The sequence below is a fragment of the Trachypithecus francoisi genome, unplaced genomic scaffold (assembly GCF_009764315.1).
Source record: "Trachypithecus francoisi isolate TF-2019V2 unplaced genomic scaffold, Tfra_2.0 Lachesis_group13, whole genome shotgun sequence".
NCBI classification, from domain to species: domain Eukaryota; kingdom Metazoa; phylum Chordata; class Mammalia; order Primates; family Cercopithecidae; genus Trachypithecus; species Trachypithecus francoisi.
In genome coordinates this window covers 62,486,716-62,502,409 of record NW_022681458.1, presented here as the reverse complement: position 1 = coordinate 62,502,409, position 15,694 = coordinate 62,486,716, and the positions used below count along the sequence as shown (strand labels likewise).

Sequence of the window (15,694 nt, the reverse complement as noted above, 5' to 3'; positions counted from 1 at the left end):
TTTAGGCTTATCAATTTATGATCATACTGCAGTTGCAGTATACTCAGTTACTGGAGAATAAAGAAACATTCAGGGTTACACAGCCTCATTCAGCTTAGGTATACCTTGTTAGAAAGAAGGTGGTCAGGAAGAAAGTAGGGCTTGAGGTGATACACACATTTGTGCAAATGTCTGGGACTCAGTTGGAAAGCATATTATTCCTGGACTGCAATGCCTGCTTCCTGGCAAAGTTAATGGTGTTAATTTGTAAAGGTTCATTTGGGAAATGTTTGTGATTAATGCTTGCTCATTTACATAACTGTGTATTGTGTAAATAAAGCTGTAGCATTTTGCTTTTCAACAGGGTAGTTCTACTGAGATGATAAAAGCTGGACAAAGGGAGGTACAGGACACTTAAACTAGGTCATATTGAATTTTAATGCATGAAGCCGACTGGTACATTTTATATGGATAATGAAGAACTGCAAAATGCAGTCTGTTTACTGTGCATCTGCCTTCCAGATTTTTCAATAAACATATTTTCTATACTGAAGAGTGAAGCCAATTTCAGTCTCAGGCTGATTTAGAAATGTTATTAAAAAATAAGGATGAGCATCTTCTTAATTCTTACATTAAAATGTAAATAGGGTAATTATAAAATAATAAACTCTCTCCCAAATAAAAAATGCTCAGCTTCAGAGCTTGGTTATTCAGATTATAGCACCATTACTAAACACTGAGAACATGTATATGTCACATTTGTGAATTTGCCATCCAGACTTTGTGGCTTTACTGCCCAGAGTCTAAGAATGACTCAGAAATCTAATTTCTTTCTTTATTATCAATGGAACTTTGGAGCTATAGCAAGGAGGTTGCTGGTCATGTGCTTATGTGTGCACATATGTCCACGCCCCTATTAGGAAGTACAAAGAAAATGGCTGACATCAAATGGAGCTCAAGACAAAGGTGGATGTACTCCTGGAGCAATTCTGGCACTCGAAAAAAATTCTTATGCCTTCCATAACCCAACCCATCACACAAATAAAAAACAGAATTCATAGTCATTCTTTCTGGGTCTTAGCTGTTGATTTGTAAGATGGAGGTGTTTATATCCTACTTTCCTGACAGATACCATGGAAATGGTTATTAATTGTAGAACTTCAATGGTCCTTCCAAAGATCATGTGGTTCATTTTAGGCCATATTGTAGAGATTAGCAAAGTGCTTATCATACAGGAAGAGTTCAGTAAATGCTTAGGAAATGAGTAAACTTATGTAAGGCAACATAATATAATAGGAAGAGCTGTGGATTTAGAGGCAGGAGATTCAGACTTATATTCTAGCTCTGCCATTTATTGACTGAAAATCTAAGAGATATCAAAAGATGGGAACCAATCTAAGTGTCCCCTTGTAAGGGATGAGTTAAACTATGAAACATCCACAAATAAACTACTGTATTAGTTTTCTGTTGCTTTCATAGCAAATTTTTATAAACTTAGTGGCTTAAAAACTTATTATCTTACAGTTCTGGAGGTCAGGAGTCTGACATGGATCTCACTGCGCTGACATCTTGATGTTAGACCAGTCAGCAGGGCTGCATTCCTTCTGGAGGCTTTAAGGGAAAATCCATTTCTTTGTGTCTTTCAGCTTCTAGAGGCTGCCCACATTCCTTAGCTTGTGACTCCTTCCTTCCCTTACAAAGCCAGCAATGGCCAGTGGACTCCTTGTCAGATAGCCTCACTCTGACTGCCTCTTCTGCCTCCCTCTTCTACTTTTAAAGACCTTATGTTTACCTTGGGACCACAGGATGATCCAGAACAGTTCTTTTATCATGAGGTCAGAATATTAGCTCCCTTAATTCTATCTACTACCTTAATTCCCCTTTGCTATGTAAGATATATTAACAGGTTGCAGAAATTAGGATATGGGCATCTTTGCCTATCACATCTATAAAAACAGTACAGGAGCTCTCTATGTTCTGATAGAAAAAATTCTCCAGCATATATTGTTACATAAAAAATGCAAGGCAAAGAAGAGTGTCAATAGTATGCTACCATTTACATAGAAAAGGGAAGAAATAAGAATATGTAGTCATACTTAGTTATATTTGCATAAGCAAAACCTGGAAGATATGCAAAAAATATTAAAGTGATTACAAATAGGGAATGACATGAAGGTTGGGAAGATGAGGATAGGGATAGTTTCTTCAATGTGTGTGTGTGTGGTGTGTGTGTGTGTTTGAGATGGAGTTTTGCTCTTGTTGCCCAGGCTGGAGTGCAATGGCACAATCTCAACTCACTGCAACCTTTGCCACCGGGGTTCAAGCGATTCTCCTGCCTCAGCCTCCCAAGTAGCTGGGATTACAGGCATGCGCCATCATGTCTGGCTAATTTTGTATTTTTAGTAGAGACAGGGTTTCACCATATTGGTCAGGCTGGTCTCAAACTCCTAAACTCAAGTGATCTACCCATTCTCAGCCTTCCAAAGTGCTGGGATTAGAGGCATGAGCCATTGCACCCAGCCTCAGTATGTTTTTTAATATTATCATGGTTTGGACTATAAATATGTTATTTTTAAATTTGAGATTCGTAATTGTCCCTAAGCCCCTATTATTCAGTCAGTGTTCAGCATCTCTTGTTTTGAAGAATCTATCCATCATCAACCTTGTTATTTTACTCTTCTTAAATTAACTCTTCTAATAGGTAAATCCTTATTTATCAGTGGCTTTAAACCAAGCAGTTCTCTAACATTACATTAATGGACTTCATAAAATTATGCATCTTTTGCACGATTTTTGCAATTTCATTCTGAAATCTATTATTTGCATTGTATTGAGAGATGTTTTCAAGCATCTGGCCTTTTGATAGTGAGAATGCCAGTGTTAAAGATGCAGCATGTCTTTAGGTGGGCATTTGTTTTGTAAGTGGTCAGATAAGTAGTAAACATTTTCATGTCATATTTATATAACAACAGACTTTGATTTCTCTGTATAACTCTAAAAATTTGAATAATAACTGAGCAATACTGTAAAATGTACTTGAATCTATTTCTGTATTTATTATTGTGTCTATTCTTATAAAAGTCTTATACTTTCATTCTAGTAGTAAAATTGTAGCTTAATATATTTAGTAGTTATATCATTATCATAAATTAGTCTTCTATTTATAAAATATTTTGTGGCTCATGTCATTAATTTTTTCTAGTTAGATTTACTAAGGTATACTCTACATATAGTAAATTTTTTTTTAGGTGTTCAGCTTAATGAATTTTGAAAAACAAAGACTGTCATGTAAACATCACAACAATAAAGTTACAGAATATTTTCATCATTCAAAAAGTTTCCTGCATTTCCACTTGTGGTCAATTCCTTAACTTAACCCTCAGTCCCTGTTAACCACTGATCTGACTATCCCCATAGTTTCATCATCTGCAGAAAGTTATCCGAGTGCAATCATACGGCATATAGTCTTTGTGTCTTACTTCTCTCACTTAGCATACTGCCTTTGAGACTCATCCATGTTGTAGCATGTATCACTACTTACTTTTTACTTTTACTTTATTTCTATTTACTTTTGTTTCTTTATTTCCATTGTATGGCTTAGACATAGTTTGTTTATTCATCAGTTGATGGACATTTGGGTCAATTCCAGTTTTGGGCAATTATGAATACAATTACTTTAAGCTGCACATATGGATAAATATATGTTTTCATTTGCCTTGGGGATATACTTAGAAGTGGGATTGCTGGGTCATATGGGAAATGTATGTATAACTTTATAAAGTTTCTTACTAATAACTGCCAAATTGTTTTCGAAAAACATTTTGTATTCTCACTAACAGTGTATGAGAGGTCCAGTTGCTCCTCATCCTAGCCATTTGATCCTATCAATTTGTTTAATTTTCACCATTCTAATAGGTGTAGTGGTATCTGATTTTGGTTTTAATTTGTATTTCCTTAATAGTTAAACATGTTGAGCATTTTTAAATGTGCTTATTCATCATTCATATTTCTTCTTTGGTAAAGTGCCTGTTAAAATTGTTTTCCCATTTTATCACTTATTATTGAGTTATAAGTTATTTACATATTTGTATGCAATTTCTTAAGCAGGTAAAATATTTTCTAGTAGTCTATAGTTTGTTTTTTCATTTTCTTAATAGTGTAACAGTGTCTCTGAAGATTAGAAGTTTTAAATTTTGATGAAGTCCAATATATCAATATTCATACTTTTTATTTTCTAAGAAATCTTTGCCTAATGCAAAGCCAAATAGATTTTCTACTGTTTTCATCTACAAGTTTAATAGTTTTTTAAAGTTTTTATTTTATGAATGATCCTATTGAATTTTTATGTTTTGTATCAGGTAGCAGTCAAGGCGTTTTTTGAATCTACATATGAATATACTTCTAGCACTATTTGTTGAAAAAATTAGGCTTTCTTCATTGAATTCACTCTGCAACTGTGTTGAAAATCAACTGACTATATTGGTGCAAGTCTATTTCTGGACTCTGTTCTGTTCCATTGATCCATGTGTCTACCATTCTTTCAGCAATTTCACAGTCTTGATTATTGTAGATTTTAGAGTAAGTATTAAAATCAGGAAGCATTAAGTCTTCAAAATGTGTCCTTTAAAAAATGTTTTGGCTGTTCTAGGACTTTTCTTTTCTATGTATATTTAAGAAACAGCTTGCCATTTTCTACAATAAAAAAGCATTTTGGGATTTTGATCAGGATTGTGCTGGATCTATAGATCAATTTGGGGGATAACTGACATCTTAACAATATTAAGACTTCAAATGAATTAACACTGTACATTTCTCAGTTTAGTTAGGTACATTTTGATTCCTGAACAGGAAGTTTTATGATGTAGCAAAAAATTTGTTGGACTTTTGATTAAAATTATACTAAATATAATTTTATAAATCATGATAAACATCTCTTTTCCAATTACTATTTTTTATTATGCTTCCTATGTAGAATTATCAAAACATAATTTAATGGTATATGCAAACAAAAGTGATTACTATTTTAGTATTTCTAAACAACATTAATTCTGTAACAAGCTCTTTGCAAAATGGCTACAGGGGTCAAGTAACTCAGGAAATACCACATATTATACGCAGCCTTCAGATTCTGATTTACATCGGTCATTGGCTTTACTTGGTAATTGGATATTGCAAATATTCTAATATTGTTTATTTTGCTTTCCTGTTATTTTGTTTATAAATTTGAAAGCCCATTTTCATAAAAGAGAGTGATTTGTTCCATTTTCTTGTTATCTTTTTTTAGCAGGATGGTTATGCTTGCCAGATAAAATAGTTTATGAAACTTTCTCTGTATTTTATGTTCTGGGAAAATGTAACTCATATAGGAAATTAATAATTCTCTTAGGTATTTAACAAAATTTGGCACAAATAGGAAATGTGGCACTTGATAGCTAATAGTAACAATGGTTTTCTTCCACATTTACTGCATTTTAATTTTTAAAATATCTTCATTGCATTTTAAAACTTTTCTCATATTTTCTGATATTCAAGCATTTTCACAAGTAAATATAATTAGTGAGATTAACTGTAAAATGGTATAGTTGAGACTGACTGCATAGATAAATTCTTAATTTTTGATATTAGCCACTTATAGACTATTGTCTATAATCCTCTATTGGTTTTAAAATTTGTATTATTTTTTATTGTTGTAATGTTATTCTAAAAAATACTTTCAAAGTGAGCTAGGTTGAGTCCACGGATATGGACTCTGTGGATTCAGAGGGCCAACCATACTCTATTGTTCAAGTTTTAAGCATTGAACCCAAATCTCTTGGAAATCTGGCATCCTGAAATAAGTGGGCTACCAGTAGGAGTGGCTGCTAAAGTGTATGTGAATATGAAGAAATGTACATATTTAGATCAATCAGACTTTTAGCTCTGACAAACTACAGAGAATAATGAAAAGGTGATACTCACATCCGAGTTAAAGCGAAGTTGACAGACATTACAAGAAATAACTTGTTTCTTCTTTGGGGGAATGGATACTCCAAATGTATGGTTAATAACTGCTTTTTGCACAGGATCCATCTGAAGAACAAATGAGAAAATAGTCTATTTGTAACTTCTAAGAGAAGACAATAGTGTGAGCAAATAACAGTAGTTGAAATATTCCATAGTTTAAACTTTTAGTTCCTAAACAAAGATAATAAGGAATCTCATTCAATAGTAATATATTTGTCTCCAAAAATTAAAAACGAAAACAAATGACAAAAATGAAAACAAAAAATGGCTTTGAAAACATAACTCAAAAAAGACCACAAGAGAATCACCATATTCCAAGAAACCTTCTTTCTATAGAAGGAGCCTTGAAAAACCTTAGAAGAATCATAAAACAAGAAAACTTAAGATCCAAAGGTTAGGGTTAAAATTAACTTTTTTTTTTTTTTTCTTGAGACAGGGTCTTGCTCTGTTGCTCAAGCTGGAATTCAGTGGTGTGATCATAGTTCACTGCACCCCAACCTCCTGGGCTCCTGTGATCCTCCTGCTTCAGCTGCCCGAGTAGCTGGGACTACAGGCGTGTGCCACACTATCCTCAGCTAAAAATGTTAATGTTTTCCCTGTATGAGGTAATAATACTTAAGATGGCCCAAATGATGTCAATAACAATTATTACAAATACGTTTATGCTTCTTAATTTTTGATTTGTGGTAAAGTCATAAATGACAGGCTGTTATCAGAGCACAGAAAGTTTTGACTGAATATACATCTTTTAAAATAATTTGTTAACTTTCATGTGCTATAGACTGAAATTCATTCTACTGAAAATGCATGTCACAACTGTACACTTAAATGCCTAAGACAGATTGGCTGACATGCAACCCTTGTTTAAACATTAATCAAGTAAAGTTTTGATTTATAGCTTGTGATTTTCCTCTTTTGGCTTGCATGTATCATACATATTCAGAGAAATATACAGTGATACAAGTACTCAAATAGAAAAAGTATGGCACAAAGTCATCAAAACACTCAGGAAAAGAAACACCTAGATATGCAGAGCCTATGAAAAGAGACACAGCCGTGATTCTCTTGTGTACTCCAGGTAATAATCTCCAGCATTTACATCAAACAACTGGCAGTTCAAAAAACAATGCAGATGACGAGCAAAACATTACATAACAGATGTAATATGAACGAGGACAGAGCCACTGACACCATTGTCTAGGAAATCTCCTGACGTTAGAGATTAGATTGGATTAGTTGATAATATTTGACAGAGAAGAGAAATGAGTACTATCTCTGATCATGATTATAAATCGACAAAATGCAAAATTAGCAATTAGAAGAAGCTAAATACATTAGAAAGGCAAGTGGATTGAAGAGTTATTGCATAATAAATTAACCTATTTTTTGGCTACAATTTCAAGACAGATGACAGGACAATGTATTCCCATCATAAAGAACAGTTATGGTGGTTTGGGACACTTACAAATTTTAAGAGGGTGCCAAGTGCAGGGGCTTATGCCTATAATCCAAGCACTTTGGGAGGTGGAGGCAGGAGGATCACTTGAGCCCAGAAGTTTGAGACCAGCCTGGGCAACACAGCAAGACCTTGTCTCCATCTTAAAAAAAAAAAAAAAAATGCTAAGGGGGAAGTTTTCTGGAGAGATAGCCTAATTATAATGTGATGGTTACACAAATCTGTACATACGTTAAACTCACAGAACTTTCCCTCTCAAAAAGTCAATTTTATGTATGATAATTTAATAAGTAAAAAAGAAAAAACTTTCTTAATAGTATTATGTTTAACTACTAAATCTAACATATCATTACTGGAAAATCTAGGGATTCATACTGTTGAAGGTCATAATTGATTGTATTAAATTTTATTCAATGAGAATGGTAATTTTAAAAACTATGTGATAGAAAATCTCAAAAAGTCAGAAAATAAATTCCTAGTTCAATTTCTTATTGTATTCACAAACACAAATACTTATATCTAATCTATCTATTTGCAAAATATGAAACTATACTTTCTGACAGTTACCAGACATGGCGAATCAGTTTAGGCAGGCTTAAAAATAAAACAGGCTAATTTATCTTGGCAGGATGAAAAAAGCCCACTGTTTTGCAAAGTTAAAAAACAAGAGCATTTTATTGAGATAGTTTCTGATCTCAGGCTCTGAAAAATACTTCCCATCTGGTGATATGTGAACTACATAGGATTAAACTATACGACTATTTCCCAAATACCAGTTTTTTGCATGCTATTTTCATTATTTTTTGCCACATCCACACACTAATATTTTTCTTTAAATCAAATTAAAGTACATTTAAAAAAACAAATCATAGAATTAATGTACACTTTCCTATTACTCTTTTCAAAAAATATATTGAAATTAACATCAAAATTAAAACTTTCCTCAAAGTGAATCCACATATCCTAGCTGTTTTCATGCCCAAACATAGAAAGACAAAAGATACATTTACAAATATCTAGTTTCAAGTTCTTAGTAGACTATTTTAGTAGACTATTATATCTATTGACAGATCCAGCAAGATCTTTGAATATAAATATTCCCATTAAGTTTTAAAAATTGTTAGCTGCCTACATAATTTTTTATTTTTGTTTTGAGGCAGAGTCTTGCTCTGTGGCACAGGCTGGAGTGCAATGGTGCGATATCAGTTCACTACAACCTCTGCTTCCTGGGTTCAAGCAATTCTCCTGCCTCAGCCTCCTGAGTAACTGGGATTATAGGCACCCACCACCGTACCTGGCTGGTTTTTTTTTTCTTTTCTTTCTCTCTCTCTTTTTTTTTTTTTTTTTTTTTGTATTTTTAGTAGAGACGGGGATTCACCATGTTGGCCAGGCTGGTCTCGAACTCCTGACCTCAGGCAATCGGCCTGCCTTGGCCTCCTAAAGTGCTGGGATTACAGGCATGAGCCACTGTGCCTGGCCCCTAATAGTTTTATTCTGCTGAAATCTCACATTTGTACCACATTGGCCTGACAATATGCCGTTGTGTCCCCAAGGCTGAGAGCTCTCCATCCTGAAAGGTGAGTTGTGGCTGAGCACTCCAAATAGAAAGGTAGGCAAGTTTCCTTCCATCTGCTCTCTAAAAAGCAGACCAGACTAAGGAGGTTCCTTCATGAAACTCTCCCCAGAATTGGCTCCTCCAATTTATATAAGTAATCCTAAGTTTTCTCATAAAATCAGCTAAATAAGCACAGCCCTTTTACACATTCTTTGCTACTTATCATTAACTCTTTCTGCCTTTTCATCCTTTGGATAACTTATCACTAATTGTATCAATATTGTACCCCCCATCTGTCTCACTTGGAACAGATTTTCTTCATTTTCCTCTTAATTCTGTACTTCCTTAAGGTTTCTGGAAAAGATTTACTTTTTTTTCTTTAATTTATTTTTTATTATACTTTAAGTTCTAGGGTACATGTGCATAACCTGCAGGTTTGTTACATATGTATACTTGTGCCATGTTGGTGTGCTGCACCCTTCAACTCGTCAGCACCCATCAATTCGTCATTTATATCAGGTATAACTCCCAATGCAATCCCTCCCCATGATAGGCCCCAATGTGTGATGTTCCCCTTCCCGAGTCCAAGTGATGTCATTGTTCAGTTCCCACCTATGAGTGAGAACATGCGGTGTTTGGTCTTCTGTTCTTGTGATAGTTTGCTAAGAATGATGGTTTCCAGCTGCATCCATGTCCCTACAAAGGATGCAAACTCATACTTTTTTATGGCTGCATAATATTCCATGGTGTATATGTGCCACATTGTCTTAATCCAGTCTGTCACAGATGGACATCTGGGTTGATTCCAAGTCTTTGCTATTGTGAATAGTGCCGCAATAAACATACGTGTGCATGTGTCTTTATAGCAGCATGATTTATAATCCTTTGGGTATATACCCAGTAGTGGGATGGCTGGGTCATATGGTACATCTAGTTCTAGATCCTTGAGGAATCACCATACTGTTTTCCATAATGGTTGAACTAGTTTACAATCCCACCAACAGTGTAAAAGTGTTCCTATTTCTCCACATCCTCTCCAACACCTGTTGTTTCCTGGCTTTTTAATGATTGCCATTCTAACTGGTGTGAGATGGTATCTCATTGTGGTTTTGATTTGCATTTCTCTGATGGCCAGTGATGATGAGATTTTTTCATGTGTCTGTTGGCTGTATGAATGTCTTCTTTTGAGAAATGTCTGTTCATATCCTTTCCCCACTTTTTGATGGGGTTGTTTGTTTTTTTCTTGTAAATTTGTTTGAGTTCTTTGTAGATTCTGGATATTAGCCCTCTGTCAGATGAGTAGATTGCAAAAATTTTCTCCCATTCTGTAGGTTGCCTGTTCACTCTGATGGTAGTTTCTTTTGCTGTGCAGAAGCTCTTTAGTTTAATTAGATTCCATTTGTCAATTTTGGCTTTTGCTGCCGTTGCTTTTGGTGTTTTAGACATGAAGTCCTTGCCCATGCCTATGTCCTGAATGGTACTACCTAGGTTTTCTTCTAGGGTTTTTATGGTATTAGGTCTAACATTTAAGTCTCTAATCCATCTTGAATTAATTTTCGTATAAGGAGTAAGGAAAGGATCCAGTTTCAGCTTTCTACTTATGGCTAGCCAATTTTCCCAGCATCATTTATTAAATAGGGAATCCTTTCCCCATTTCTTGTTTCTCTCAGGTTTGTCAAAGATCAGATGGCTGTAGATGTGTGGTATTATTTCCGAGGACTCTGTTCTGTTCCATTGGTCTATATCTCTGTTTTGGTACCAGTACCATGCTGTTTTGGTTACTGTAGCCTTGTAGTATAGTTTGAAGTCAGGTAGCGTGACGCCTCCAGCTTTGTCCTTTTGACTTAGGATTGTCTTGGCAATGCGGGCTCTTTTTTGGTTCCATATGAACTTTAAAGCAGTGTTTTCCAATTCTGTGAAGAAACTTATTGGTAGCTTGATGGGGATGGCATTGAATCTATAAATAACCTTGGGCAGTATGGCCATTTTCACGATATTGATTCTTCCTATCCATGAGCATGGTATGTTTTTCCATTTGTTAGTGTCCTCTTTTATTTCACTGAGCAGTGGTTTGTAGTTCTCCTTGAAGAGGTCCTTTAGATCCCTTGTAAGTTGGATTCCTAGGTATTTTATTCTCTTTGAAGCAATTGTGAATGGAAGTTCATTCATGATTTGGCTCTCTGTTTGTCTGTTACTGGTGTATAAGAATGCTTGTGATTTTTGCACATTAATTTTGTATCCTGAAATTCTGCTGAAGTTGCTTATCAGCTTAAGGAGATTTTGGGCTGAGACAATGGGGTTTTCTAAATATACAATCATGTCATCTGCAAACAGGGACAATTTGACTTCTGCTTTTCCTAACTGGATACCCTTTATTTCTTTCTCTTGCCTGATTGCCCTGGCCAGAACTTCCAACACTATGTTGAATAGGAGTGGTGAGAGAGGGCATCCCGGACTTGTGCCAGTTTTCAAAGGGAATGTTTCCAGTTTTTGCCCATTCAGTATGATATTAGCTGTGGGTTTGTCATAAATAGCTCTTATTATTTTGAGGTACGTTCCATCAATACCGAATTTATTGAGCGTTTTTAGCATGAAGGGCTGTTGAATTTTGTTAAAAGCCTTTTCTGCATCTATTGAGATAATCATGTGGTTCTTGTCTTTGCTTCCGTTTATATGCTGGATTACATTTATTGATTTGCAAATGTTGAACCAGCCCTGCATCCCAGGGATGAAGCCCACTTGATCATGGTAGATAAGCTTTTTAATGTGCTGCTGAATCCGGTTTGCCAGTATTTTATTGAGGATTTTTGCATCGATGTTCATCAGGGATATTGGTCTAAAATTCTCTTTTTTTTTTTGTATCTCTGCCAGGCTTTGGTATCAGGATGATGTTGGCCTCATAAAATGAGTTAGGGAGGATTCCGTCTTTTTCAATTCATTGGAATAGTTTCAGAAGGAATGGTACCAGTTCCTCCTTGTACCTCTGGTAGAATTCAGCTGTGAATCCATCTGGTCCTGGACTTTTTTTGGTTGGTAGGCTATTAATTATTGCCTCAATTTCAGAGCCTGCTATTGGTCTATTCAGGGATTCAACTTCTTCCTGGTTTAGTCTTGGGAGAGTGTAAGTGTCCAGGAAATTATCCATTTCTTCTAGATTTTCTAGTTGATTTGCGTAGAGGTTTTATAGTATTCTCTGATGGTAGTTTGTATTTCTGTGGGGTCCGTGGTGATATCCCCTTTATCATTTTTTATTGTGTCTATTTGATTCTTCTCTCTTTTCTTCTTTATTAGTCTTGCTAGCGGTCTGTCAATTTTGTTGATCTTTTCAAAAACCACTCCTGGATTCATTGATTTTTTGGAGGGTTTTTTGTGTCTCTATCTCCTTCAGTTCTTCTCTGATCTTAGTTATTTCTTGCCTTCTGCTAGCTTTTGAATGTGTTTGCTCTTGCTTCTCTCCAGTTCTTTTAATTGTGATGTTAGAGTGTCAATTTTAGATCTTTCCTGCTTTCTCTTGTGGGCATTTAGTGCTATAAATTTCCCTCTACACACTGCTTTAAATGTGTCCCAGAGATTCTGGTATGTTGTATCTTTGTTCTCATTGGTTTCAAAGAACATCTTTATTTCTGTCTTCATTTCGCTGTGTACCCAGTAGTCATTCAGGAGCAGGTTGTTCAGTTTCCATGTAGTTGAGCGGTTGTTGATTGAGTTTCTTAGTCCTGAGTTCTAGTTTGATTGCACTGTGGTCTGAGAGACAGTTTGTTATAATTTCTGTTCTTTTACATTTGCTAAGGAGTGCTTTACTTCCAATTATGTGGTCAATTTTGGAATAAGTGCGATGTGGTGCTGAGAAGAATGTATATTCTGTTGATTTGGGGTGGAGAGTTCTATAGATGTCTATTAGGTCCGCTTGGTACAGAGATGAGTTCAATTCCTGGATATCCTTGTTAACTTTCTGTCTTGTTGATCTGTCTAATGTTGACAGTGGAGTGTTGAAGTCTCCCATTATTATTGTATGGGAGTCTAAGTCTCTTTGTAAGTCTCTAAGGACTTGCTTTATGAATTTGGGTGCTCCTGTGTTGGGTGCATATATATTTAGGATAGTTAGCTCTTCCTGTTGAATTAATCCCTTTACCATTATGTAATGGCCTTCTTTGTCTCTTTTGATCTTTGATGGTTTAAAAGTCTATTTCATCAGAGACTAGGATTGCAACCCCTGCTTTTTTTGGTTCTCCATTTGCTTGGTAGATCTTCCTCCATCCCTTTATTTTGAGCCTATGTATGTCTCTGCATGTGAGATGGGTCTCCTGAATACAGCAGACTGATGGGTCTTGACTATTTATCCAGTTTGCCAGTCTGTGCCTTTTAATTGGATCATTTAGTCCATTTACATTTAAGGTTAATATTGTTATGTGTGACCTTGATCCTGCCATTATGATATTAACTGGTTATTTTGCTCGTTAGTTGATGCAGTTTCTTCCTAGCCTCGATGGTCTTTACATTTTGGCATGTTTTTGCAATGGCTGGTACCGGTTGTTCCTTTCCATGTTTAGGGCTTCCTTCAGGGTCTCTTGTAAGGCAGGCCTGGTGGTGACAAAATCTCTAAGCATTTGCTTATCTGTAAAGGATTTTATTTCTCCTTCACTGATGAAACTTAGTTTGGCTGGATATGAAATTCTGGGTTGAAAATTCTTTTCTTTAAGAATGTTGAATATTGGCCCCTACTCTCTTCTGGCTTGTAGCGTTTCTGCCTAGAGATCTGCTGTTAGTCTGATGGGCTTCCCTTTGTGGGTAACCCGGCTTTTCTCTCTGGCTGCCCTTAAGATTTTTTCCTTCATTTCAACTTTGGTGAATCTGGCAATTATGTGTCTTGGAGTTGCTCTTCTGGAGGAGTATCTTTGTGGCGTTCTCTGTATTTCCTGAATTTGAATGTTGGCCTGCCCTACTAGGTTGGGGAAGTTCTCCTGGACGATATCCTGAAGAGTGTTTTCCAACTTGGTTCCATTTTCCCCCTCACTTTCAGGCACCCCAATCAGACGTAGATTTGGTCTTTTTACATAATCCCATACTTCTTGCAGGCTTTGTTCATTTCTTTTTCTTCTTTTTTCTTTTGGTTTCTCTTCTCGCTTCATTTCATTCATTTGATCCTCAATCGCTGATACTCTTTCTTCCAGTTGATCGAGTCGGTTACTGAAGCTTGTGCATTTGTCACGTATTTCTCGTGTCATGGTTTTCATCTCTGTTATTTCGTTTATGACCTTCTCTGCATTAATTAGTCTAGCTATCAATTCTTCCACTCTTTTTTCAAGATTTTTAGTTTCTTTGCACTGGGTACGTAATTCCTCCTTTAGCTCTGAGAAGTTTGATGGACTGAAGCCTTCTTCTCTCATCTTGTCAAAGTCATTCTCTGACCAGCTTTGATCCGTTGCTGGCAATGGGCTGCGCTCCTTTGCAGGGGGAGATGCGCTCTTATTTTTTGAATTTCCAGCTTTTCTGCCCTGCTTTTTCCCCATCTTTGTGGTTTTATCTGCCTCTGGTCTTTGATGATGGTGACATACTGATGGGGTTTTGGTATGTGTTCTTCCTGTTTGATAGTTTTCCTTCTAATAGTCAGGACCCTCAGCTGTAGGTCTGTTGGAGATTGCTTGAGGTCCACTCCAGACCCTCTTTGCCTGTATCAGCAGCAGAGGTTGCAGAAGATAGAATATTGCTGAACAGTGAGTGTACCTGTCTGATTCTTACTTTGGAAGCTTCCTCTCAGGGGTGTACTCCACCCTGAGAGGTGTGGGGTGTCAAACTGCCCCTAGTGGGGGATGTCTCCCAGTTAGGCTACTCAGGGGTCAGGGTCCCACTTGAGCAGGCAGTCTGTCCGTTCTCAGATCTCAGCCTCCGTGTTGGGAGATCCACTGCTCTCTTCAAAGCTGTCAGACAGAGTCGTTCGCGTCTGCACAGGCCTCTGCTGCTTCCCCTGCTGTTGTTTAGCTGTGTCCTGTCCCCAGAGGTGGAGTCTACAGAGACAGGCAGGTTTCCTTGAGCTGCTGTGAGCTCCACCCAGTTTGAGCTTCCCAGTGGCTTTGTTTACCTACTTAAGCCTCAGCAATGGCGGGCGCCCCTCCCCCGGCCTCGCTGCTCCCTTGCGGTTAGATCTCAGACTGCTGTGCTAGCAATGAGGGAGGCTCCGTGGCCGTGGGACCCTCCCGGCCAGGTGTGAGTATAATTTCCTGGTGTGCCCGTTTGCTTAACGCGCAGTATTGCGGTGGAAATTACCCGATTTTCCAGGTGTTGTGTGTCTCAGTTCCCCTGGCTAGGAAAAGGGATTCCCTTCCCCCTTGCGCTTCCCAGGTGAGGCAATGCCTTGCCCTGCTTCAGCTCTCGCTGGTCAGGCTGCAGCAGCTGACCAGCACCGATTGTCCGGCACTCCCCAGTGAGATGACCCCAGTACCTCAGTTGAAAATGCAGAAATCACCGGTCTTCTGTGTCGCTCGCGCTGGGAGTTGGAGACTGGAGCTGTTCCTATTCGGCCATCTTGCTCCGCCCCCCGATTCACTTTTTCTTCTAGTCTAAATCTCTTTTCTTCTGCTGTTTATCATAAAATTCTATAGTTATATTTTCATATTTAAATGCCATTTTGGGGGACACGATTTAGTTGAATAGAGACTTTAACTGGAATAAAAAAGAATGTCCCACTTGTCACTTTATCTGAT

At 36.9% G+C, this 15,694-nt stretch overlaps 1 protein-coding gene across 9 annotated transcripts in view; it reads right to left on the bottom strand.

Annotated features, from left to right (window-relative positions):
* Positions 1-15,694, bottom strand: part of ZNF385B (zinc finger protein 385B) — a 435,288-nt gene that overhangs the window by 74,909 nt on the left and 344,685 nt on the right. For all 9 annotated transcript variants that reach the window (XR_004441677.1, XM_033230981.1, XM_033230987.1 and 6 more), the window contains one exon: positions 5,938-6,048. Coding sequence is in view for 8 of the 9 variants with exons in the window: in XM_033230981.1 (XP_033086872.1) it covers positions 5,938-6,048 (111 nt within the window). In the remaining variant the exon portion in view is untranslated. The remainder of the gene's footprint in view (positions 1-5,937; positions 6,049-15,694) is intronic.